Source organism: Balaenoptera physalus, assembly GCF_965194825.1.
Source record: "Balaenoptera physalus genome assembly, chromosome: 7".
NCBI classification, from domain to species: domain Eukaryota; kingdom Metazoa; phylum Chordata; class Mammalia; order Artiodactyla; family Balaenopteridae; genus Balaenoptera; species Balaenoptera physalus.
Genome location: NC_138886.1, coordinates 56099153 through 56122786, shown reverse-complemented (window position 1 = coordinate 56122786; position 23634 = coordinate 56099153). Strand labels below are relative to the sequence as shown.

The following is a 23634-nucleotide window of genomic DNA, read 5'->3' as shown; positions in this document are numbered from 1 at the left end:
AAACTCCCATGTTAACATTAATAGTAGTAGATAAAAAAAAAAAAAAAAAAATCACTAGAGAGGTAACCAGGCATTATGTGCCTTCATACTACCTAGGAAGTAGTCTTGCCCACCTCTGAAAAAAAAAAAAAAAAACCTAGCAATAATTTGTCTTTTTTTTGGTTTTTTTTTGGGGGGGTTTTGGGGCATGCTTCGTGGCTTGTGGGATTTTAGTTCCCTGACCAGGGATTAAACCTGGGCCCCCTCGGCAGTGAGAGTGCAGAGTCCTAACCACTGGACCACCAGGGAATTCCCGATCACGTTTTTAGATTCAATTACCAATTTATAAGAAATACAGAGGAAACTGTTTAAACCATGAAGATGCAATAACCTAAAATCCACATCATGAGAAAATCCATAGAAGCAAGTTTCTTCAATGAATAAATTGCAAGGGGAAAAAGAGAGATGGGGAGGGGGAACAATCACTAAAAAGAAAATTAAAAAACATAATCACAGTGTGCGAATCTCATTTGGATATTGATTCAAACCATAAAAAAATTATGACATTATAAAACAGTTGGAATTTGACTATTTACTGGATATTTGATGGTATTAAGGAATTACTATTAAATTTTTAGAGAGATGTTAATGGTATGATTATCATTATTTTCAAGAAGAGTCTTCAAAAATATATACTGAAATGTTCACAGATAAAATATATCATGTCTTGGATTTAGTTCAATAATACAGGAAGGGGAAAGTGGATAAAACAAATTTGTTCCTGAGTTGGTAATAACTGGAGTGGGGGCTGGGGGGAGGGTGTCCATTATACTATTATTTCTCCTTTTTAAATATGTTTGAAGTGACCTCTTTAAAAAGTTTTCTAAAAAAAACCAATGATGCCACCTCACGACCATTAGGATGCTGCTATCAACAAAACCAGCAAATAAGTGTTGGTGAGGACGTGGCAAAACTGGAATCCTTGCCAATGTTGGTAGGAATGTAAAATGGTGCAGCTGCTATGGGAAAAAAATTGAAAATAGAATTACCATATGATCTGGCAATCCTACTTCTGGGTATATACCCAAAAGAATTGAAAGTAGGGTCTCGAAGAGACCTCCAATGTTCACTGTACTCCCAGATTCATTACAGCATAACTCACAATAACCAAAAGGTGGAAGCAATGCAAGTGTCCCCTGATGGATGGATAAAATGTGGCATAAACACATAATGGAATATTATTCAGCCTTAAAAAGAAAGGAAATTTCCATGCATGCTACAACAGGGATGAACTTTGAGAACATTATGCTAAGTGAAAGAAGCCAGACTTTAAAAAGACAAATACACAGAGACAGAAAATAGAATGGTAGTTGCCAGGAGCTGGGGGAGAGAGGGATGGGGAGTATAGAGTTTTGGTTTTGCAAGATGAAAAGAATTAAAAGAGTTCTGCAGGTTGGTTGCACAACAATACAAATGTAGTTAATACCACTTAACTGTACACTTAAAAATGGTTAAGATAGTAAATTTTACATGTATTCTACCAAAATTTAAAAAGAAAGTCATGGCAGCTATATGCCTCTCCACATAGCAGAAGCTCCAGTAACAGTGATGACACACTGAAAATCAAACATCAGGTGAATGCCTGGCCATTAAAAAACTCCAGAAAATAAGACCAATTGCTACTTAAGTTCTTACATAAACCTAAACAACATAAATCACTTTAAAACTTCTTCAATCTGTAATGTAACCATTACTATAACTGCAGAAGTTGATACACATTTTTTTGATAAAGGGTCAGACAGTAATATTTTAGGCTTTGAAGGCTAAGAGGCCAAATTTAAGGATATCATGCAGGAATTTATAAGAGAAAAAAATTTTTCCATGAATTTGTATCAGTGAAATAAAAAAACAGAAGATAACTGGGTACAATTTTTTTATGATACAGGTCTACCTATGAGAAGAATGGAATTCTTTACACACAGATAACATTTTGCTTACTTGAGGTTCAAAGTTAGTGTTTCTGTATCATCAAAGTTGATTACAAAGGTTCATTTATTAGTGCTGAGCTGTAATGAGATTTTACCTATTTCATTTATCTAAAATAAACATGGCAAAGTATAGTCAAGGCCAATATGGCCTTGTTCTAGTAACTATCCACCTCTCCAGCAGATACTAATGGCTAATCCTCAAGGACATATCTTGAAAGAAAAGAGTGAAGCTCTCTCTCTCAAGTGCTATATAGCATATAAACTTTCCTCCACAGGAACTGAAGAAGAGCTAGGGTTTAAAATGATATCTACCTTTATTAGACAAAGGTGAAAGGAAGGCGTCTTGCATCTGTGGTCCATGGGACGAGGCCGTGTCTATCTCATGATGTGTGGGGCCGATGTTGCCCAGCCAGCTCTGACTTCGTTGGACATTAGGGATGCCAGCGTCTATCTCAAGGTTCAAAAAAGGGTCAGCTGACTGGGACGTTAACAGCTGCTCTCCCACTGCAAGGTAGGTCCAAAAACAAAAAAAAAAATGGGAATTAAAGGTGGACACACTGCCATTTCCAATTCAGTTCTTTCAGCTTCTCTTCCCTCACCAACCCCAAATACCAAAAGTTCAGAGCTAATTACTGTCCCTACACTGCATCATCCATCCACTGAACCAGGGACGTGGGACTGTAACAGAATGGAATGACTATATAACGCCACCCAGCAGTCATCTTATATCATGATGTATCTTCCTAGAACTAGGCAAAACTTTATTCTGTTCATCTTTAAATGATTTTCCTTGGTTTTAACATGACATGAAGCTTCCAAATGCCATAATAATAGGTTTTTGTTTGAATTTTCATAAGTGATAATAATTACAACAGTCTCCCTTAAAAGACCTGAACTAAAAAACTTTTTTCTTTTATCAAAATACAGTTTCACTTTGTCCTCTCCTAATTTAGAAGATGGCCCAAGCTCTCAAGATGCATTTTTACCACTTCTCTGGAATCAGTCCTGTCAGGTAAGTCACAATTTAGCTTATTTTGAGGTCTGTGATTAATAACTCCTTCCTACAAAAAAAATGTGGTAGCTTCTATGTTCAGTCAATGCTCAACTTGTTGATCATCTGATACAATTGGTTGGATTTATAAATTAGACTTCAAGGTCATAAGACCTAGAGACATATGTTCTACTTTATTTACATCCTTAGTCAAATGGTGGATGTTCCAAGTGATGCACAAAAAGTTAGTTTTTATCTGTTCTGACCTTGGAATGAAGACTTCCTTGAATATCAACTAACAGCAAAATGTCTAAACATTTGGAGCAAAATACAATCCTCCCCGTACAAGTAACACAAAACCTACATTACCTGTTCGGTATTTTCCATTTTTGAAAGGAGAACTGAGAGAAGAAGCTGGGATGATGGGAAGTGGCCACAGGAAATCTTTGTGGAGTCTCTTCAGGGCTAACACAAAGTTGTCTACTCGGGCAGCTCGGGTACGTTCCTTGCATAGCCAACTAATTAGTTCAAAGCCCAGCTGGGCTGCAAAGCAGCCGAGATCCTTTAGCCGAACTTCTTCTAAGAGACGCCGGGCATGTCTCCAGAGCATCATATCAATATACATGTTCTCAGCACAGTCACTGTCTTTGCTCCATCTGTAAGTGGGAACACAAGAAAGCTACAGAACAATCTGCACTGGAGGACTTCAAATACTTTTATGAAGTAGCACTGAAAACGCTGACAAGGAGGTAAGACATCTAAGATCTAATTCTGATCGAAGATAAAGTATTAGGGCTTCTCCATGTGAAGCCACAATCTATTAAACAATACCTGGATCATAGTAGCCTCTTAAAACATATTTGTATAATGAAAACACAGAATAGGAAAAAACAGGAGACTGACAAAGTCAAACCAGGAAGAGGATGGTGGCTGGATAAAGGAAAGAAAGGGAGCAAATAAATGCTGTATTTGAAAAGACCAATGAAAAGAGGGAAGATCAGATCAAAGAAACTATCAAGAGAGAAGCAAAGTGAAATGAAGTCTCTTAATGTGAGTTTTACAGACACAGAAAAACAAAACGGATTTTTAAAAATTAACTGCTAAATATAGTCTATTGTCCCTTATTCACATGAACTGACGTGGTATAACTGGTTTGCTCACTGGGTGACGGGGTGCTTTCAGCAAGAGGCAGTACTGGAGCAGGACTGCCTGGATTCAGATCTTGGCCCTGCCACACATTAGTTGTACGAACATAAAGCAAGTTTATTTTTCTGGGCCTCTGTTTTTCACCTGTGTCATGCGGAACAGTATCTACCCATATGGAGCTGTTGTAAGGACTGAAAGACCTACACATGGAAATGCTTAGAACTGTGCCTAGCACATAGTGAGTGCTTAGTATATATTAGCCAGCACTTTTTTTTTTTATTTTTTTTCCTTTCATGTTAACATTTTATTTAAACCAGTACAAGCACCATGCTTAACAGAAGACTGTCCAAAATAAACATGCAATATGAACTCGCACAGACTGAAACCACAGATAGAAACTGTGTTTTCTTGCTTTTTGGAGTATAGTTCATACACGTGTAATTACTTGAATATTGTTTGAGATCACTAACATGCCAGGGTAGTTCCCACGGATTTAGGTGGTCCAATGTAATCTCATTCAGGAGGCTTGAAACATTAATGGTTTAGTCTTGTGAATTTTAGCAGTTTCCTGTCATCGTTTAACAAAATCAACAGCTGGCACAACTTCTGAAGCTGTGGTTTTAAGCCAGCACTTTTAAATTCAGGGCATGGCTGAGAAGCTACTGTTTGCCTGGCAACTGTTTACAATCCTCCATGGTTGCATTTAACTTGTTTATAGCCCATGACTGTGTGTGTTTGTGTGCGCGTGCTGGGAATGGGGCTGTATTAATGGCTGTGATAAGAAAAAGCAGTAAAACATCACAATAAAAAATGTTCAATAAGCTCTCACTATGTGTCAGGCACTGTAGTAAGAATACACACAGAACCAAATAACACAGGAAGGAATACAAAGACCTCACAAAACGGAGGAAATTCTATTTTATAACGTTCAGTATGAGTTCATAGTTACCTCTCAGGAGACAATAACCCATCTATGTGTAATGTAGGTTTCAGGCTCCAGGATACACTTCTTTTTGGCTTCCACTGTTTAATGACTTCTCCACTCAAAAGAGTCACAGGAGAGTCAAGTACATGAGAACTAAATTTTACTTTTTGTCAAGAGGTATAGTTGGAAAGAAGGGTAAAACTGCTGACTGTAAGAAGGCTTTTGAATTATCTGCAGATTTATCTATCTTCCTTTTTATTCTGGTCCTCTATTATCAGAGGTAATTTAAAGTCAGTGGCATTCAGCATGGGCACACCAAGATCTACTCCAGTACAAAGGGCAGAAACTGTACAAAGAATAAAGAAGTGAACTTTGGAGAAAGAAAAAAGGGAAGCCTTTTGGGAATGTAAAAAGGAACTGCAAGTGGATCAAATAGTTGTTTTCCCAAGATGCAATTTTACAAATACCCTGAAATGCAATGTGTCGCAGAATGCCCTAAAACCAGTAACGGCTCTTCATTCTTTTACCTTTTTCCAGAAGGGCCAGACGGCATACTTAGTGTTTTCTGTAAGCTGAATTTACTAGCAGGAACATTTTCAGCTGACTGGGATAAACTGATGCTTCGATTCCTGAAGAACTCAAATCCACCACTTGAACTGGGTTCCTATGATTACACACCGTACAGTTAGAGGAAGATGTCACGTGGGTGTAATGGCCTAGAGACTGTGCAATTCTGCAACTAACCTGAGCTGTAGGTGTGGATGGAGGCGTCTCAGATTCTCCAGAGCCAATGGCTTTAAGAAATCGAATCATGTGTCGACACAGGTCCCACTTGCTTTGTTCCAGGGCTGTGTTGAACAGAAGGGTGGCATGTTGCCTACTTACTGCTGGGACTTCCATGTTCTAGAAGAACAACCAAGGAAGACAAGAATTCCTTTTATACTACAAATGACTTGGGAAGATATAATCAATTCTTTATCTCCACAGTTCCCTAAGCCCAGAGAAGTAATGCAGCTACAACAATGGGGATAGTTTAACAGTAAAATTTAAAAGAAGCATTAAAAAGTGCCATACAAGGAAAAGTGAGGCAAATACTCTGCTGGTGTAATATAATTTATGATTTCTTGAACTCCCATTATTGCCAGATATCTTACATAAACCTTACATACATTCTTTCATTTCTCCTAGTGGCTCTCAAAATATGTATATCATTCCTATTTTACAGATGAGAAAACTGAGTTAAATAACTTGTTGAAGATCAACAGAAAAGAATAAAAATTTGTCTCCCTGACTCCAAAAAAGCTCAGGTCTATTTCCTGCGACAGAGAGTTTTCTGAGAATGTGACTAAAGAAAAATCTTTGCTTTGGGCAATAGTATGTAGTCCTGCTACACAATGAGCATTCTCTGTAATTTTTTCACAAATTTAAACTTGCTGCTTGCCTTGGCCTTCATGGAAAGGTGCCTAACAGGCAAGTTCAACTGTAATTATGATCTGTCAATCCACATCAACTTAGGAATTCTGATCAAGTTTCTAATTCCATTGCTTGGGAGATCACTGAAAGTCTAAGGAGTGACCTAAAACAAAAAACAGCTGCATTTATTGTTTGTTTTTATGACTCTGTGGCCTTTTAAGAATACCCAAGGAATCACAGAATCTCAGGGCCACCCAGCTTCTGCCTAAACATCCCCTCTGGTTTCAATCAGTTGCCATGAAGCAAATAAACTGACAGGAAAACTGCTTCAGGCAGAATTTCGAACCAGGTTTACGGTTAGCTTCTTTAATCAATGAAAACAACTCTGCAGTAATTTTAAAGAACTTTTAAATGTAACCTACCAAATTCACATCAGACTAATAGGAAAACAAACTATCAAGCCCTTTTGTCAAACGTATAATGAAACAAATTTTCAGGAGTCTCAAAGAACCCATTATTTTGAGAAAAACTGTTTAATTACTGCAGCAGGTTTGGGTCTTCCCTGCTTGCTATGGGGAGCCTAACATAAGGTACTCTATTATAACCCACGTTCTAATCAGAATCCCCTCAGCAATTCCACACTATAAGGAGAGAGATTATTGTGGAGGGCTCAGACAAACCCACTGATATTCAAAATAATTCTTTATTATTATGTTTCTTATATAATATTTCAATAATCTTATGTAATATGTGCATATCATTATATGTACTATGATACATTATATGTATATACATACATATATGTATATATACACTTCTTCAGTATTATTCAAAATAATACTGTAAACTCATTAATTTGTTTTAGGCCCATTTATGGACAAACAGGATTAAAAAAAACACAACCCTGCAATGTTACTTTATGATAGTGAAGAAATTTTCTGCCATCATATGGTAAGATTGAGTTCTTCAAAAGGAAAGATAAAAACTGAACAGAAAACATGACTATAATAGTTCTTTAAACACAATCACAGTGCCAACACAGGACATTTGCCTTCCTTTTCCTCTAGGTTTATGCTCAATAATTCTTATACCTTTGTAAGAAGGGAACTGTTACCTGTAAAATAATAAGGTACGAGGCAGCAGTATCCAAATCCTGAGCCATCAAACATTCCTCAAACAAGTCCTTGGGGTTTCCAACGGCTGCAAAAAGGTAATTCCACAGGGCATATTCAGTCTTCCTGGCACAATGAACAACTGTCTGCAGGAAGAGTGGGAACTCGGTGATAAATTTTGCCACAGTGGGAAGCAGAGGGTCGGGAATGGGCTCCCGTGAGGTAGCTTCTTCTTCCAGCACTTCATGGAGCATGAGCTCCAGCACGTGAGGAAAGTAAGGTAACGCGGCACAGGACTGGGCTAAGAGCAAGGCTTGTTCCCCAAGGTTCCTCACCAGCAGCTGACGTAGAATGTGGTGGAGGTAGATCTGAGAGGTTCTCTCCACAACACAGAAAGGGAAGAGCACCTCCAGCTGTTCCCTAGCACTGTTCCGAGTATACAAAGAATCATAGAGTACAGTGTCATTGACAGCACCAAGGACTAATGCATCTTCAAACAGAACAGCCAGGGGGTAGATATTTATGTGGAAAGGCAGCATGATCCGCTGGGACAAGAAGGAATGGGGCTTGCGGTGATCCCTAGGGAAGAGAGGGAGCCAAACTTTCATCCCTGAACCCCCACAGCTCAGCCAGAGGGCCTCCAAAAGGTGACGCTTTTGTTTATTTGCTCGACACGTGGTCCAGACATTTTCAACAGACTGGGCTAGTACAACAGGAGGACAGAATGGCAGCTGGAGAAGGAGAGACAGAGATCAGTTTTTTCCCTATTAAATTTGTAGATTCCTAAGTTTTCCTAGGTACTAGCTTCCCAAGTCTTTCAAAATGATAGTATAAATTTTGGGGAAAATTAGGGGAATTTATTTAGAGTCAGAGTTAATAATAGTACCCTGACTTTCAAAGTATGTGTATTTAAATCTAAAAAAACCCAAAAGAACACCCCCCCACACACCCCAAGGAACTTCACCAATTTATCCTGTTTTTCCATTAGAATTTGTAAATAATAATGCCTAAGCAGTAACATCTGGCATACAGAGCATTTTATTATCATTTTAGGACCTTATCTTCCACCCTTCACAGTCTTGTACCCAGAGGCTTAAGACTTATTTTATGTACTTACTCACTTTCCAAATCACAAGATAATACTCTCCTCTTAAATTCTTTTATTCCTTCATCCTCCTCCCATACATTCTTAACGTTTTAAATGACTTGCACTTTACTCACAAGTTTCCTTTGGCTAGGGTTACTGTCCTTCTCCCGGATCTGAGGGCCTGATCTGTCCCTCTGCATCATGATGAGCTGCCCTGCAAGATTTAGCATAATGCTCTCTGCATCACGAGCCTGAAAGAAAAGAAATCGTATTCATAGAAATTAATAGCTGTGTTTTCAGCATTTCCCCCGCCAATGCACAAGGGTTACAGGTTAAACAAACAACAATATTGAGTGTGCACTATGTACAGGCATTCTGCTAGGCTCTGTGGAAGTACAAGGAGCTGTCTGGCTAGGGTAGAACAAGCTTAACACAATGTAATTAATGACCAATGCAAGTGAACATAAAATGGAAGGCAGAGCTGAATTATCCTGGAAAAACTAAGAGACCTTCAGAAGTTCATAAAAATGAGACATCGCTTCAGTGACCTGGCAGGCACAGCTAGACAGGGTTTAAAGGATGAGGTGGGACTTGAAGGGTGAGGTTAACATACATGGGTGGGAGAAAAAGCGTTGGTACTTTAGTTGAAGAATGCAATATAAACGACATGGAGGTAGGATAAAATAGTTCTACTGGGAAAGTGAGAACAATCTGGCTAAATTAGGGATATTATGAGAAAAAATGCTGATGGTAACAGACCTTCAAAGAGGGCTTGGAAAGTCAGGTAAAAATATAGCAGGAAATAAGCCACTATGTATGGTCCTTGAATAAGGAAGTTATTTAAAATTCTGAGTTATTCAGGATGGATTACTGAGGAGAGGAAGATATCACGGGTGGTGACTTCAAGAATGAAGGAAATAGTCTGCCTTTTTATTAAGGAAAATTTCAATCAAACCCCAAAGTAGAGAACCTAGTATAATGATTTTCATTGAACGCTATCACCCAGCTTTAAGTTTCAGGAGGACTTTTAAAATGAATCTCAGACATCAAGTCATTTTCACTTGTAAAGAGGAAAAAGCATTTTGATTAAAACAAAACAAAACAAAAGCTTACTTATATTCTAAACACGAAGGGTAGAAAAAGAAAGCTGAATCAAAGATGATTTCAGGGAACTAAATCTAGGTGAGGTGCTAGAGAAGTTGCAGTTGTCACTGATAGAAGTTAGGAGGAGAAAACAGTTTAGGGAAGGGAAACTGAAGAGTTTCCTTCTACTGCCCATTTTAAATTAGAAAGAATCTTAAGACTTTCAAGTAAAAACGTTGTGAGAGATGACAGAACTGGAGATGAATACCAGAATCATAACCATAAAGGTAAAGCTGGTAAACTGAAGGAAACAGATGAGTTTTCCGAGGTAAAGTATATGGGAGGCAAAAGAGCAGAGGGCCATTGTCTAAGCTTTTGAAGGCAAGAAGAGGAATAGAGCGTGATGTCACAAACCAAAGAAGGAAAGAGTTTTAAGAAGGAAAGGATGATTATTCAGAAGACACGGATTATGTCCCAGCTTTGACTCCTGCTGGCTGGCTGAATTTAAGCTGCTGATATCATTTAGGGTTTGGTCAAGAAAACAACCATCACCCTATGTATTCTACTTGCAAAAAATACTCAGATATATGAAATGCTCTTTTGCACTGCTCTAAGACACAAGGGATTGTGTATAAAGAAATGGCAAAAGGGTACAGAATACTCACAGATTTTGTTATGCTTTTTTGCTTTAGATCATATCCAGGTAGGTAGTAAGCATGATATGAACTGCTGTTAATTTACAAAGTAGGAATTTAAAAAATAAACCCTACAAAATCTCCAAGCAACTGTCACAAAACTCAAGAATTTTATTTGGAAAGAAATCTTCATTTCCCCACTTAGCACATAATGACATGAAAACTAAAAATTGAACATCTGTCCCTAACACACGAGAAAAAGCAAATAACTTGGAGGTAAGAGAAGGAAAAATGGAATTTAAAAGCTATGTGTGAATTATAAGCGCTAGAGAGTAGAGGAAAAAGGAAAATGAATATGCAATGCCAAGAATCAAACAGTATGACTGTTTGGGGACTGGCATAGGGACAAATTCCTCAAACACTTCAAAAGACCTAAAGAGCATTTACTGAAGTTCACTAAAATCTGATTAATGTTCATAATGACCACTTTTAAGTTTTAAGATGGTAAATTCACCACTACATTTTATACTACTTCATTTTTTAAAAAAGCAAAATTCTTTTTTTTTCCTTCAGCTCTACATGCAGTCAACATTTTCTACTGATAATATTACAATATGTAAGAACAGGTGACCGAGACAGCCCTCTCAGGCAACTTTAATGAACTTCTCAGACACTGACTGTAACATACAAGCAGGGACTACATGTATCCTCAAAATCCTAAATTTGAAGGAACCCAACATACCATCTCTTACCCTAAAAAAATCCCTGGTAGATAATTCTCATTGGGAGCTTCAGAGACAAGGTGCTCACCTCTCTCCTGAGTGAAGGCCACCTTACTGTTGAACAGTTCTTACTGCTAGTTTTTTGTTGTTAAATCAAGACTTGCTTTGCTTTAAATCTTGGTCTTCCCTCTGTGCAAGATGTAATCAGTCTATTTCCTATTATATTTCAACTTACTTCTTAATCTGCTCTTTACCAAGTTAGGTATCTCCTCTTTGTAAAGGGCCCTCTTAAAATGGGGCACCCAGTATTACTGATGCCACTGATTGCCTACTATATCTAGGATATACAAAGAGTCCTCCTTTTTTTTCTAATATGACTTCAAACATGATCAAAAGTATGTAAAATGTACAACAAACAGCCCCCCTTATTCCTATCATCCAGATTCACAATTATCAAGGTTTGCTCCACCTATCCCTCTTTTCTTTTTACTTATTTTGCCAAAGCATTTTAAAAGAAGATACCATGCCATTTTACCCCTATACATTTAATAGGCATCTCTAAAATATATGGATATTTGCTTATATAATCACAACGCCAATATCACATCTAAATGTAATAAAACTTACAACTATTCCTTAGTTCACATTTAAATATTGCAAATTGTTTTAACAGTGTCTTTTTACATATAGCCTATTTGAATCAAGATACAAATGAACTTACACATGCATTTTGTTGTTATAGCTCTAAAGTCTTATTTAGAAGAATCTTTTCTTTTTTCCCCCACATTATTGACCTGCAGCTTTCCTATAGAATATTATTAAACTAAACCTCTTTCCCTGTATTTTCTGTGAATAGAAGATGACTCTAGAAGCTTGATTCAGATCAGGCTCAATGTTTTTGCTAGTAATTCTTCTCATGAACTTCAGGTTGCTTCACCCCAGGAAGCATGCCACATCTGATTCTCCCACTTTTAGTGATGCTAAAATTGATTAACAAGGCTTGGGCATGACAACTTGATACCTTCATTGTAAAGTTCCCATCAACCTTTCACTGGTTTCATACAATGATCACTGCCTGAATCACTCATTTCTTCACGGGCTGCAAAATGGTGATTCTTATATTCTTACATTCCTTCCGTATCTTTTAGCTAGAGTTCTTCTGTAAAAGATAACTTCCTCTTATCAACTAGGACTATCTTGTTACATGAAATAGAGCTTGCAGAGAAAAATGGGACCTGTATTTTAAAGGCACTCAGTGGAAGTGCCTTAAAAGGAAGTAAAAGACAGACTGGGCAGACAGGGATGACAAATAAATCCACCCAGAACTTTCCTTTGAAAATGGGTTCCACATCGACATGAAGTGTGGAAACTAGTGGTATAATGGAAGGAGGCTTGGAATAGAAAGTTATAATACCTGGGTCCTGGTGACACTGCTACCTACACAGCTACTTTAACCAGAAGCTATGGGATTATCCCTTCTCTTTGCTCATAATTAACTAATCATGGAGTCCTCTATATGTCATATTCCTTCCATTTCTTTCCATCTTCTTTTCCCTACCCAAGTTCGGGCCACAGACACCATTCACCTAGATCATTACAATGGCCTTTCAGCTGCTCTCCCTACATCCAGTTCTGTCCCACTCTGTTTCATTTTCCTCCTTTGTAATGTTTTTTCTAACATTATAAAGCTTAGATCTAGTAACATCCAGCTTAAAACGCTTTAGACTTTAAGACAAACTCCAAAGTCCGTATTATCAATAAGACTCTCACCTCATCTTCTCATACTCTATGTTCCAGTCACTCTGAAATTTCTCCCAATTCCCTGAGTGCGTCATGTTTTCTCTTATCTATGGGCCTTTGAATACCGTTCCCTCTGCCTGAAATTCCCCTTCTTTACTTAGATAACCGCCACTTGTTCTTCAGGTTTCAATTTAAATGATATAGAAATCTTCTGTGATTGCTTAGACTACTCCAGGTTTTTGTTATACACAGTAAGCTATATTACTTTTTGGTACACACATCACAACTGTAATTAATTATGTATGTAATTATTTCTTTATAGTATGAGCAGAAACCATGTTTGTTTAGTTTGCCACTGTAACCCAGCATCTTCATGCAAGGCAAATTCTAGACATTTAGTATGTATTTGCTGAACAAATAAACAGTTCCTAACATCAAATTAAAACACAAAAGACTGAAATGAAAACTCTAAAGAGCTCTGATAATAGAATGGTACCTGCTGTGGCATTTTCAAGGTGATTCCATTCTCTGTACTCACTGATGTCAGAGTGACAGATACTACCAGGAAGGGGTGAGGAATGTAGCGTGACATGGAGACTTCCTGAAGAACTTGAATACCAGCAGTATTTGGACTGCAAAAAAGAGAAAGAAACCCATACACCTCAACAACAATGCTAACGAGGTTTTTTTCCTTTTCCACTACTAATAGTATGAGATTTTATGTTTATGGGCCCAAATGCCTTCTACCTATCATTTTCTCCTCCCCAAGTATCCTTTAAGCAGCAGACCAACAAGGTTGTGGCACCCAAGAACACATCTGGAAATGAGGGAGGGAAAAAAAAGGAGTAAGATGTAGAAAGGAAGAAATAAACTGGGAAGAAGCTACAGGAATAGCTTAGTCAGTTGAGAAACAGTTGGTTGAGAAAGACATGCATTCTGAGGCTACTAGATTTGTTAATTTTTATTTTTATATTACTCCTCAATTATAAGCTACTTCAGCAAATATGCACTTCATAGCTGTTTAAAAAAAGAAACAAAAACCATTTGAGAACAAAATAAAACTCAAGAAGAATGGTCTAAATGCTGCAAGCCAGCCAGATGCCAAGAATATAGGCAACACACAGCTCCAACAGGTCTGACAGTTTTTCCTTTCCCAGACTACAGCCATGTAGCTCAGTGAAAACATTAATGAGTCTTCCAAGGTCATGCTTCCTAAGACCTTAAAGCTGTAAACTCCTACAAATTTCCCCAAGTTTCTAGAACACCAGGATAGTTAGTAACCACTTGTTTTCAAGATTGTGAAAAAAAATTAGTATTTAAAGCTTTACCCCATCCCGAACTAGATTTTTTTCAAATGAGTCCAGTAAGATTAGCTGAAGAAGTTGGTACAGGCTCTTTATTTATTTTGGTAGCTAAAAAATAACTACTATATGAATATCACTAATCAAAATTCCTTGCTTTTTTAACTCCTAAAACAAAGGAAACTAAATATAAAATTAGAATAACTGTTTTGAGAAATAAAAACTACAGAGGAAACACGATAAATAGGAGCAAAAAGTGACCTGTCATATGTTATATACTTACCCATCAGGTTTTCTTTCAATACTGTAAAGGCATATTGAACAGTCGGCTCTAAATACTATTACCATGTCCCGGAAGACACTAAGCAGTAATGTTTCTGCTTGTGTTTTGGTGACATGAGCAAAAGCATTGTCCAGATTTGATGTTCTCAAGTATACTCTGAGCTATAGAAAACAAAAATAAAGAAAACTGTAAAAACAAGATACCTACCATGGATGACTAAATACTTTAGACATGCTGTTTTTTTATCTACTGACTTTTTTCAAGTAAGAGGAGTTAAAGACTAATCTGAGCATTAATAACAAATGGATGTTTATATTTTGACAGGGTAGGCTCATTCTACAAATAACTAAAAGATGACGTGATCAAAACTGTGATGTACTATTATGAGATACTCCTTTTAGACCTGCACATTTAGACCTGATACAAGGAGATCAGTAGTTTCTCAAAAAATAAATATAGAAATCAAAAAGTTAATAAATCTCTAAGGACAGCCATCTTTATAAACTTCTCAACTTTTAACTATTTTTTATTATTTACAAACTTTATAGAGAATGTCTAATGGCTAAAATCCTTAGAAAAAGTTATCACAGAAGTCCTGATTATCCCTTTAAATTTTTAAGTAACCTGAAATGAAAATCCCATTTGTTAAAAATGCCAAATTCTTGATTAAAAAGTAAAACGTTTTGTTCATTTTCAATAGGTTATTTTTATATAAAACCAAACTGTGCTTAATATATTTAAAATGTAAAAATCTTGTTATTTCTGAGAAAACAAAAACATACCTCTTCTTGATGATCACTTATGTTATAGCATGCAAGGACAATAAAATCATTCCACCAGGCTAAGCCACCTGTCACAATCATATTTTGCTCCTTAAAAGAAAATATAAAAAACATGTTTACATTTATTCCTGCCAGTTACAGACTTGTAAAATATTCCTAATCAGACAATGAAAGCTCTAATTATTTCTGCTCTACTCTCTTCCCGCCCCACTCAACAGTTAAGTATTACTCTAGGGCCTTTATTAATAATGATTCACATCCTATTTTGAAAGAAATAAATATTTCTGTAAGACATAAAATACATCATTCAAAATAACTGGGTACCATGTAGCATCATTATTACACATTCAACAGACCTTGGTTTAAATTCTGGCTTTATCATTTATCAGCTGCTTGACTCTGAATCCTAGTTTCTCTTTTATAAAATGGTGAGTAACAATAGTGCTCTCATTGGGTTGTTATGAAGAACAATGAGATAACATATGTAGAAGTGCCTGGTACACAGTAGGCACCTATTAAATGTTAACTTCCTTCTTTTCCTCCTATTTGATTCTTGCAAAATCCAACTGCATATGTTTGTATGCTACCCAAATATTTATGTCATACACAGACAAGCAGGGAATGATCTCAAATTTTGTGGAGATTTATTCCGATCATATCTGATGAACTCTACCTGGAATGTAAGAGTAAATCCTCAAGTTACAGGATTATAGTGTCTGATCTTAACAAGAATTAAAAACAAACCAACTATCTCAATACAAAATCTTTTATCAAATATCAAGTACTTTATCAGAACTGACCCTTAGATATAATCCACTGTCATTTTTTAATATTTGATTTTACTTTTTAATAAGTAAACAGTGGTTTACTTTATACTTATTTCATATTGTAGTTCTCTCATACTTTGGGAAATAGGTTTTTAATTTCAGAAAGACTAACCTGGGTAATGTTTCCAAAAAGCTTCCATTTTTTGGTGAGTAAAGAGTAATGTGCAAAACCAAACTTGCCAACCACAGCAATATTCTGTCCGAGCTTATCAATAGCTGAAAACTGATTAAAAAAAAAAAAATTAAGAGCTCTTTCTTGAGTTTTTTAATTAGGCGTAAAGAGCTGAGGATTATGTCAGGCAAGCAGACTATTAATAAACATTTGCTAAGAGAATTAAATGTAAAATGCTAAATTCAAAAATCTTAATATTTATACATGTTACATTTGACCAAATTATAGATTTACAATTTACAATTTACAATTATACAAATTATAGATTTACAATTTACAAATTACAGTTTACAATTATAGATTTACGCTAACAATGTACAAGTACTAACAATGAAGCAAGTACTGAAATTTTACTTTTATCAATGCACCCACTGAAAGGCTCAATTCCCAGAATACCTCTTGCAGCAAATGCTATCCAATGAAAGTCAACACCAACAAAGTAACAAATAACTCACCCGTATAGGCCAATTGCTCTCTAGATAGGTGCTGGAAATCTATAGAAAATAACACATCAGTTTGGTAAGGCTTCTGAAATGTATTTAAAAATAAAGCACGTAAAAGCATTAACATCATAATATGAGATTAATTTTCCTGTAATGTTTAAAATGCTCCCAAATAAGGCTTCCCTGGTGGTGCAGTGGTTAAGAATCCGCCTGCCAATGCAGGGGACACAGGTTTGAGCCCTGGTCCGGGAAGATCCCACATGCCGCGGAGCAACTAAGCCCGTGCGCCACAACTACTGAGCCTGCGCTCTAGGGCCTGCGAGACACAACTACTGAGCCCGCATGCTGCAATTACTGAAGGCCACGCGCCTAGAGCCTGTGCTCCACAACAAGAGAAGCCAACGCAATGAGAAGCCCGCGCACCGCAACAAAGAGTAGCCCCCGCTCGCCGCAACTAGTGAAAGCCCGCACGCAGCAACGAAGACCCAACACAGCCAAAAATAAATGTTTTTTAAAAAGTGCTCCCAGGGCTTCCCTGGTGGCGCAGTGGTTGAGAATCTGCCTGCCAATGCAGGGGACACGGGTTCGAGCCCTGGTCTGGGAAGATCCCACATGCCGCGGAGCAACTGGGCCCGTGAGCCACAACTACTGAGCCTGTGCGTCTGTGGAGCCTGTGCTCCGCAACAAGAGAGGCCGTGATAGTGAGAGGCCCGCGCACCACGATGAAGAGTGGCCCCTGCTCGCCGCAACTAGAGAAAGCCCTCGCACAGAAACGAAGACCCAACACAGCCAAAAATAAATATAAAAATAAATAAATTAAAAAAAAAAAAGTGCTCCCAAATAATGAGTATTATTACCAGCAGCCAATATTTCACAACTCCTGTCTTAACCATTTCATTATATGTTTCTAGACATCAGGCGTTCCTCTTTTTTCTCTACACTGTTTTTGTTTGTTTTAAATTAAATATTGAACACTCAATAAATATAGAATGACAAGAGATATTTAGAGAAGCATCTACTAAGGCAGCCAAGAATTGTGTAGATGAACAGTTTGGGTTCGCTGATATGAACCATCCCAAAAAACCCTTATCTAATAAAATCAGAGCATCAGCAAGAGTTTTGTTTATGTTTTTTTAGTGGAAATCTCTTTTATTATTTTTACATTTTTCTGATAAAAAAGCAATGCATGCTTATAAAATTTAAACAATATAAAAGTGCACAAAATACAAAGTGAAATTCTTCTGTTATATCATTGCTATCTCTAAACAAACAGCCATATATATATGAGTGTGTATAAGCTACTGCTTTTTACTGGGGTGTTCAACTTATTCACCTACAAGTACTTTTAATATATTACAGATATTAACTCTTTATCTGCAACATAAGCAATAAATATATCTTTCCATGTCGTCTGTCTTACATCTTTGTACACCGTGTCTTTGTGTCACTCTGAGAATTTTAAACTTAAAAAATCCTCTGTGAGGTATCAATGTAGATTAAGTCTAGCTTTACTGCGACTGTGATCTCTCTATTAGCCTGCTGAGTAAATAGTTTTCATGAGCACATGGTGAATGCAGTGTGAAAATTAACAGAACAACAGAACAAAGGAAAAATCTTCTGTTCCTGGAATAAGAGAACCTTCAATTTAATTTAGTTTCCGTTTACTCAAAGAAAAATGATTACATATTTAAAAAGAGAAAGCCAAATTAAAAAGCCAAGTAAATGCAATCAAATCCAATAAGATTCTTTGTGTAATGTGAAGACAAAGCAAAAATCAAGTAAAAATAATATGCTGAAAACATCTGTATTAACCTTGATAAAATTTATTCATAAAACTATTTTTGTTAGACTTCACTTATTATCCAGTAAGTCAACCTAAAATCTAAGTAAATTAATAGCTTTTAGTACATTAGGAAGTTCTTAACCCCAGTGCTGGTTTGTGGAAGCCTACCTTACAGAATTAAAAATAACTGTGTCAGGATAGATACGCTTGAAGAATGCTTAACTTGTATCTTAACAGATATGCTGTACCATTCAGGCCAACCAGTAAAATTTGCTATGATGGATGGAATTAGTTCAGAATAATGATAATCTGAGGTAATAATCAGGTGGCGAAGTAAAATTTGAAAGTAGTTTTGTAGGAGGTTGTAAGTGAAATTCTTTTTTTGGATGAAGAAAATAAAAATAGTCACTTGAAGAAGGATGTTCCTGGAGCACAACTGAGCTAGCCATCCATGACACTAAACACCCCGCCCCCCCACTTTCCCCAAACCTTGGTGTTTCATAAGTATTTGTGAGATGTGTGGGCAGGTAAAGTGGGAAGTGAGATCTCACTGCCAAAGTGGACTCCAACATGAAGAGTTTCTAATCATGGGAACCAAGGTTAACTTATCATAACGATCACATTCTGATGACCATCTCTAGGAGAAAACAAATTCTTTTACCCTCCAAAAGTATATGAGATGCCACAAATGGCAAATGGTTTACTTTCAAAACTTAAAATGAAGCTTTCTTTCTCATATGGTTTTGTGTCTTGAAGATGCTATGAAATAAGAACAAAAACTTGTATTTGCCCCAGGAGATCTATACGTTACCTGAACTTTGAGTTCCACCCCTAATACTGAGAACAGGAAATGGCAGAAGTAAGAAAAGAGGCGGCTAATGAATAATGAAGAAACTCGGGTTAGGAATGCATAGTCAGGGCACAAAAGTCATGTCATACCACTGGGAAACTCAGTGCTAAGGTACAGAATCTCTACTCTTAACATCTTAGGATTTTTCAGTCTCTCGGAGAACCTAAATCTACCTTTTTTCCCTTAAAGTCATTCTGCTAAAACCATGTCTCCTACCTAGACTACTTTCTTCTGTAACTGGTGAGACTGTGAGGGCCATCAACCTAGGAGATATGATCTGTGCCAAATACCTAGAACATTTGATACACATTGTAGAAATGAGAGCAAATCGTTTATAAATGAAATAGCCTTTACAATCCTCTTTGTTGACCTCCCTAACATAGTGCCTGATACATTACCCTGCTTCCGACAAGTATGTATTTGTGTTATTTTTGTTAAACGAAAAAACATAGTTAACACAGGATCTTCTGACCAGGAAACTAACGAGTGTAAGGTAGAAGGCTTAAACAAACAAACAAAAAATCCGGTAGTCTAGATGAGGAACAGACAGAGCAGCAGAATTAGCTGGAGTTCATGTGATGAACTCTAAGCTGTACAAGAAGCATACAAAGTATAAACCACACAAACAAAGCCATTGTGATGGAGGATGCGGGCACTTATCCTACACAAGAGCATATGTTGAAGGGGGAATTAAACAGGCACCCATGTTTCTTCAGGGAATACTTACTAATGGCTAAAATGTCTGGAAGTTAAAAGCATTAACATTATATGGACACTGTAAACCACACTACCAAACGAACACCACCACAATGCTGCATTGACTCTTGTGGCCGGAGTGCCAGCAAACAAAGCATAGGGCAACTCCAAGTAAAAAGAATGTCAAATAGGCACATTCTAAGTTTTAGATCAAGGTCAGCAGTATATTATATGCTTCAACATTTAGTACCTAGGTTTTAAAACAGGTTTGATTATTACTTTAATTTATATCATGGTAAGGATAGAGTCTGCCACTATTCTGCTGTGTGACCTCGGGCAAGTCACCTAACTTCCCTGAACCTCAATTTCCTCATGTATAAAACCTAGTTGGACTACATGATTGCTAAGGTCCTTCAGGCTCTAAAAATTCTATGAGTCCATTATAACTTAATTTGGGGGGAGTACAACTCTAGCATTATTTTTATTAGTTTTAAGGAAACTGAAAAAATTACGTAAAGCTAGAGTTAAACAAGTTTATCTTTCTAAATATTTTAGATACCTCAAGAACAGGATGACAGAAGAATCTTGCTAGTATCTACTTTGCCTGAAGTTGTAAAATCAGTGTTATATGCTTCTAATACGGGATACTTCATAGATGGCTACGAACCACAGAATCATTGAATTTTTGAGCTGGAAGGAAATTCAATTTTTGTTATTGCCTGATGGATTTTTGAGTTCCAGACCTACCTTCTTTGATCCTCTGCTCTACTTGGCTCTCTGGCAACACAGACCTGGCTAGGCAGAACTGGCATTGATGCTAGGTCAGTGTAGAATGAATAGTTCAAAGTATGGGGAAATGAAAATAGCAGAGAAATGGCTACAGGAGAGAAGGGAGCAGTGGAAAATTTTAGTCAAGGAAGTAGCTGATGCAGTTTTATTTAATAACTGTTACTAATTATAAAATGGTATGCACATTGTTTTGATTTTATGAATTTCTTAATGTAAGTTAAATACATTTTCTTTTAGTGTATACCACATGTCAATGTAGGAGATATTCCTCCTTCAATTTTTCACACAATGACCATTCTTATGTCTCTCATTATCTCCACTCAAAGTCAACCGAAAATACCATGGGAGCTGAAGTAAGCTAGTAGGGTGAAAGTACAGAATGTAGAAGTAAGACAAAGAATTGTGGAAACAGAAAATGACTAAAAGAAACTAACCCAAGAGTAGGCTCTGATGTACCTAAGACATTCTGGCATGAAAAGTGGGAAGAAAACACTCAGGACTTTGAAATGTGTGTGAAAGTTTCTTTCAAGAAACTTCAATTTACTGATTTACCCAAATTAATTTTATTTGGTATCGAAACTCAGAATTAATTTCTATATTAAATGTCAATTTATCAGAATTACTAAAAGAAACTACTAATTTAATAATCTGGAACAAGACTGAGTAATAATAAAATTATTAACAGTAAGGTTCTAGACTAATCAGAAGTCTGCAATTTGGGTCCAAAGTCAGGCAATTAACCTCAATGTGTCCCCATTAGGACTACAAGGTCAGCTGCACAAGGTACTGATCAATATTGTCACTTTTCATGAAATTACTACACTTTAGCCTATGCAAATCCAGAGCTAAATTTATACCAAAAAAAGGCTGGAAGTAAAATAAACAGTCTTGCACAATAAGAGGACAAAGCATAAACTTCCAGTTTTTTAAACTACTCACTTACTAATGGACTTAAAGCAGGTGGGAACACAATCTACATCAGGTGGAAAGAAAGGAGAAGACAAGAGGACAAGAGCACAGAACAGCAGAAGAGAGACATGACAGTCAAAAAGTTTACAAAGTTTCTCAGTTTTCTAAAGCAACAAATGAAATACTTAAATATCTGCTTCAGGGTGCTATCTTACCAAGGACTAAGTCCACAGTCAACAGCATCTGAAGACTTACCTGTACTACATGCCAATGCCGATGACCAAGTAAAGTGCTTAAACTCTGAGACTCTAAACTGCCATCTGCAAATGGGCTCTTTTCCTGACTGGGCTTATGATCAGAGCGTGCCGAAGTACTCCTGGGATTCTGGGTTTGTGAGGCCTCTCCACAGTTCAAGTACAATCGATCTTCCCCCTGAAGCAACACTTGCTCTTGGTTACTCTAGATGAGGGAAAAAGGAAGCAGAGGGGAGGGAAGCAAATAAAAACAAGTTAGTATAAGGTAGGGGAAAGTAAGTAATACAATCAATTTAGTTTTATTGTTGGAAATGTACCATACATCTCAATGCTGATTTTCCTCACAGAGGACAAGACTACCTAATAATCTCACACACTGTTATATTTAACAGACGACATTTTAGTGATTACTTCCCAGTGTAAATAAAATCTTTGTTAAAGTCTGTTTTATCATACAGATTCCAAAACATGCCCAGGGCAATGCTATGAGAGATTTTCCACCTGAAAGCTGAATAAGACTACTCAATGTCTACAGTTTACAAACTAGTTTCATATAAGATACCTCATAAATGGTAGTAAGAAAACATGTCTGGTCAAACAGTTTGTGTGTATACGCTCATCCGTGTGCCCACATGGTAAGAAGAAGGAGTGGATTACAAACAGGGATAACTGGATACTGGAGGATCTTTTAAATCATGGGGAGGAGGAAGAGTAGCCTACATTTGTGGTCCTGGTTCAGAACAATTCAATAACTGCTTGGTGAAAGCTTGGTTAGTACCAAGGAGTGTACCAGGTTCTGAGGATATTTAGACAAAAATATAGTTTCTACTCTCTGTGATTATGCCCTGGTTTTAATTAAAGGCCAGTGTTTTCAAATGTGGGCAGATTATTCATTCACTATTTAAATTAGATCAGCACCCCAGCCACTCACCTTCCCATTGTAGTCCAAATGTTGTCTTGATATAAAACTCGGAGTGCTTTTAAATTATTTATTTGGGATATGCGAGCAGAGAAGAAATCCTCTACTCTTGTTTTTCTTATTATTCAGCTATAGTAATGAGGTCTGAGATCCAGGGTATTTTCATTCTTTCTCAATGTGTTATATATTTTAATTAGAAATTGGTTGCACCAAATATTTAAAAACCCATTGGTGGTAGATACTAAGATATGCACCCCTATCATATAACATATCACTGTTACTATATATCAACAATATATCATATTAATATCTTATTTCAGACTGATAAAACATGAGTTTATGTTATAATTTGGGGCAGTGTTTCCCAAAGCAGGATTCTAGGCTTATTTTCTTCTAGGCATTCCTTAAAAATTCATAGTTAAATAAGCTTGGGAAACAATGCTTTTTATATACCAACTCCTGGACTTTCATGATGCACATCAGCATATTAAAGACTCGAGTCCTATGTTAAAGAAATCTCTACAGCTTTGTTTAACTCCTTTATTTCACACTTACAAGACAACAGAAATTTTTCTTGTCCTATGTAACTGCTATTGATATTTCTCACAAGTAGTGCCTGGTGGAACATACTTTGAGAAATGCTATTCAGACAAAGACTAAATTTTATTCAGGTTATTCAAGTGAATCTGTAAACACTGCTTTTCCTCAAATTGCTTGTGATCCTATTAAAAAAAGAAAAAAAAAAGCATGGGACTCCCCCGGCGGTCCAGTGGTTAAGACTCCACGCTTCCAATGCAGGGGGCGC

At 36.9% G+C, this 23634-nt stretch overlaps 1 protein-coding gene across 7 annotated transcripts in view; it reads right to left on the bottom strand.

Annotated features, from left to right (window-relative positions):
* RIC1 (RIC1 homolog, RAB6A GEF complex partner 1) overlaps positions 1 to 23634 on the bottom strand; it is a 139568-nt gene that overhangs the window by 4123 nt on the left and 111811 nt on the right. For 6 of the 7 annotated variants that reach the window (XM_082470833.1, XM_082470829.1, XM_082470827.1 and 3 more), the window contains 12 exons: positions 21912 to 22115; positions 16642 to 16680; positions 16127 to 16237; positions 15188 to 15277; positions 14406 to 14566; positions 13318 to 13453; positions 8776 to 8892; positions 7557 to 8285; positions 5774 to 5932; positions 5557 to 5693; positions 3328 to 3614; positions 2280 to 2471 (listed from right to left, as the gene is read on the bottom strand). In XM_082470833.1, coding sequence (XP_082326959.1) covers positions 2280 to 2471; positions 3328 to 3614; positions 5557 to 5693; positions 5774 to 5932; positions 7557 to 8285; positions 8776 to 8892; positions 13318 to 13453; positions 14406 to 14566; positions 15188 to 15277; positions 16127 to 16237; positions 16642 to 16680; positions 21912 to 22115 — 2362 coding nt within the window. The remainder of the gene's footprint in view (positions 1 to 2279; positions 2472 to 3327; positions 3615 to 5556; positions 5694 to 5773; positions 5933 to 7556; positions 8286 to 8775; positions 8893 to 13317; positions 13454 to 14405; positions 14567 to 15187; positions 15278 to 16126; positions 16238 to 16641; positions 16681 to 21911; positions 22116 to 23634) is intronic. The other variant, XM_082470832.1, reaches the window with a different exon arrangement.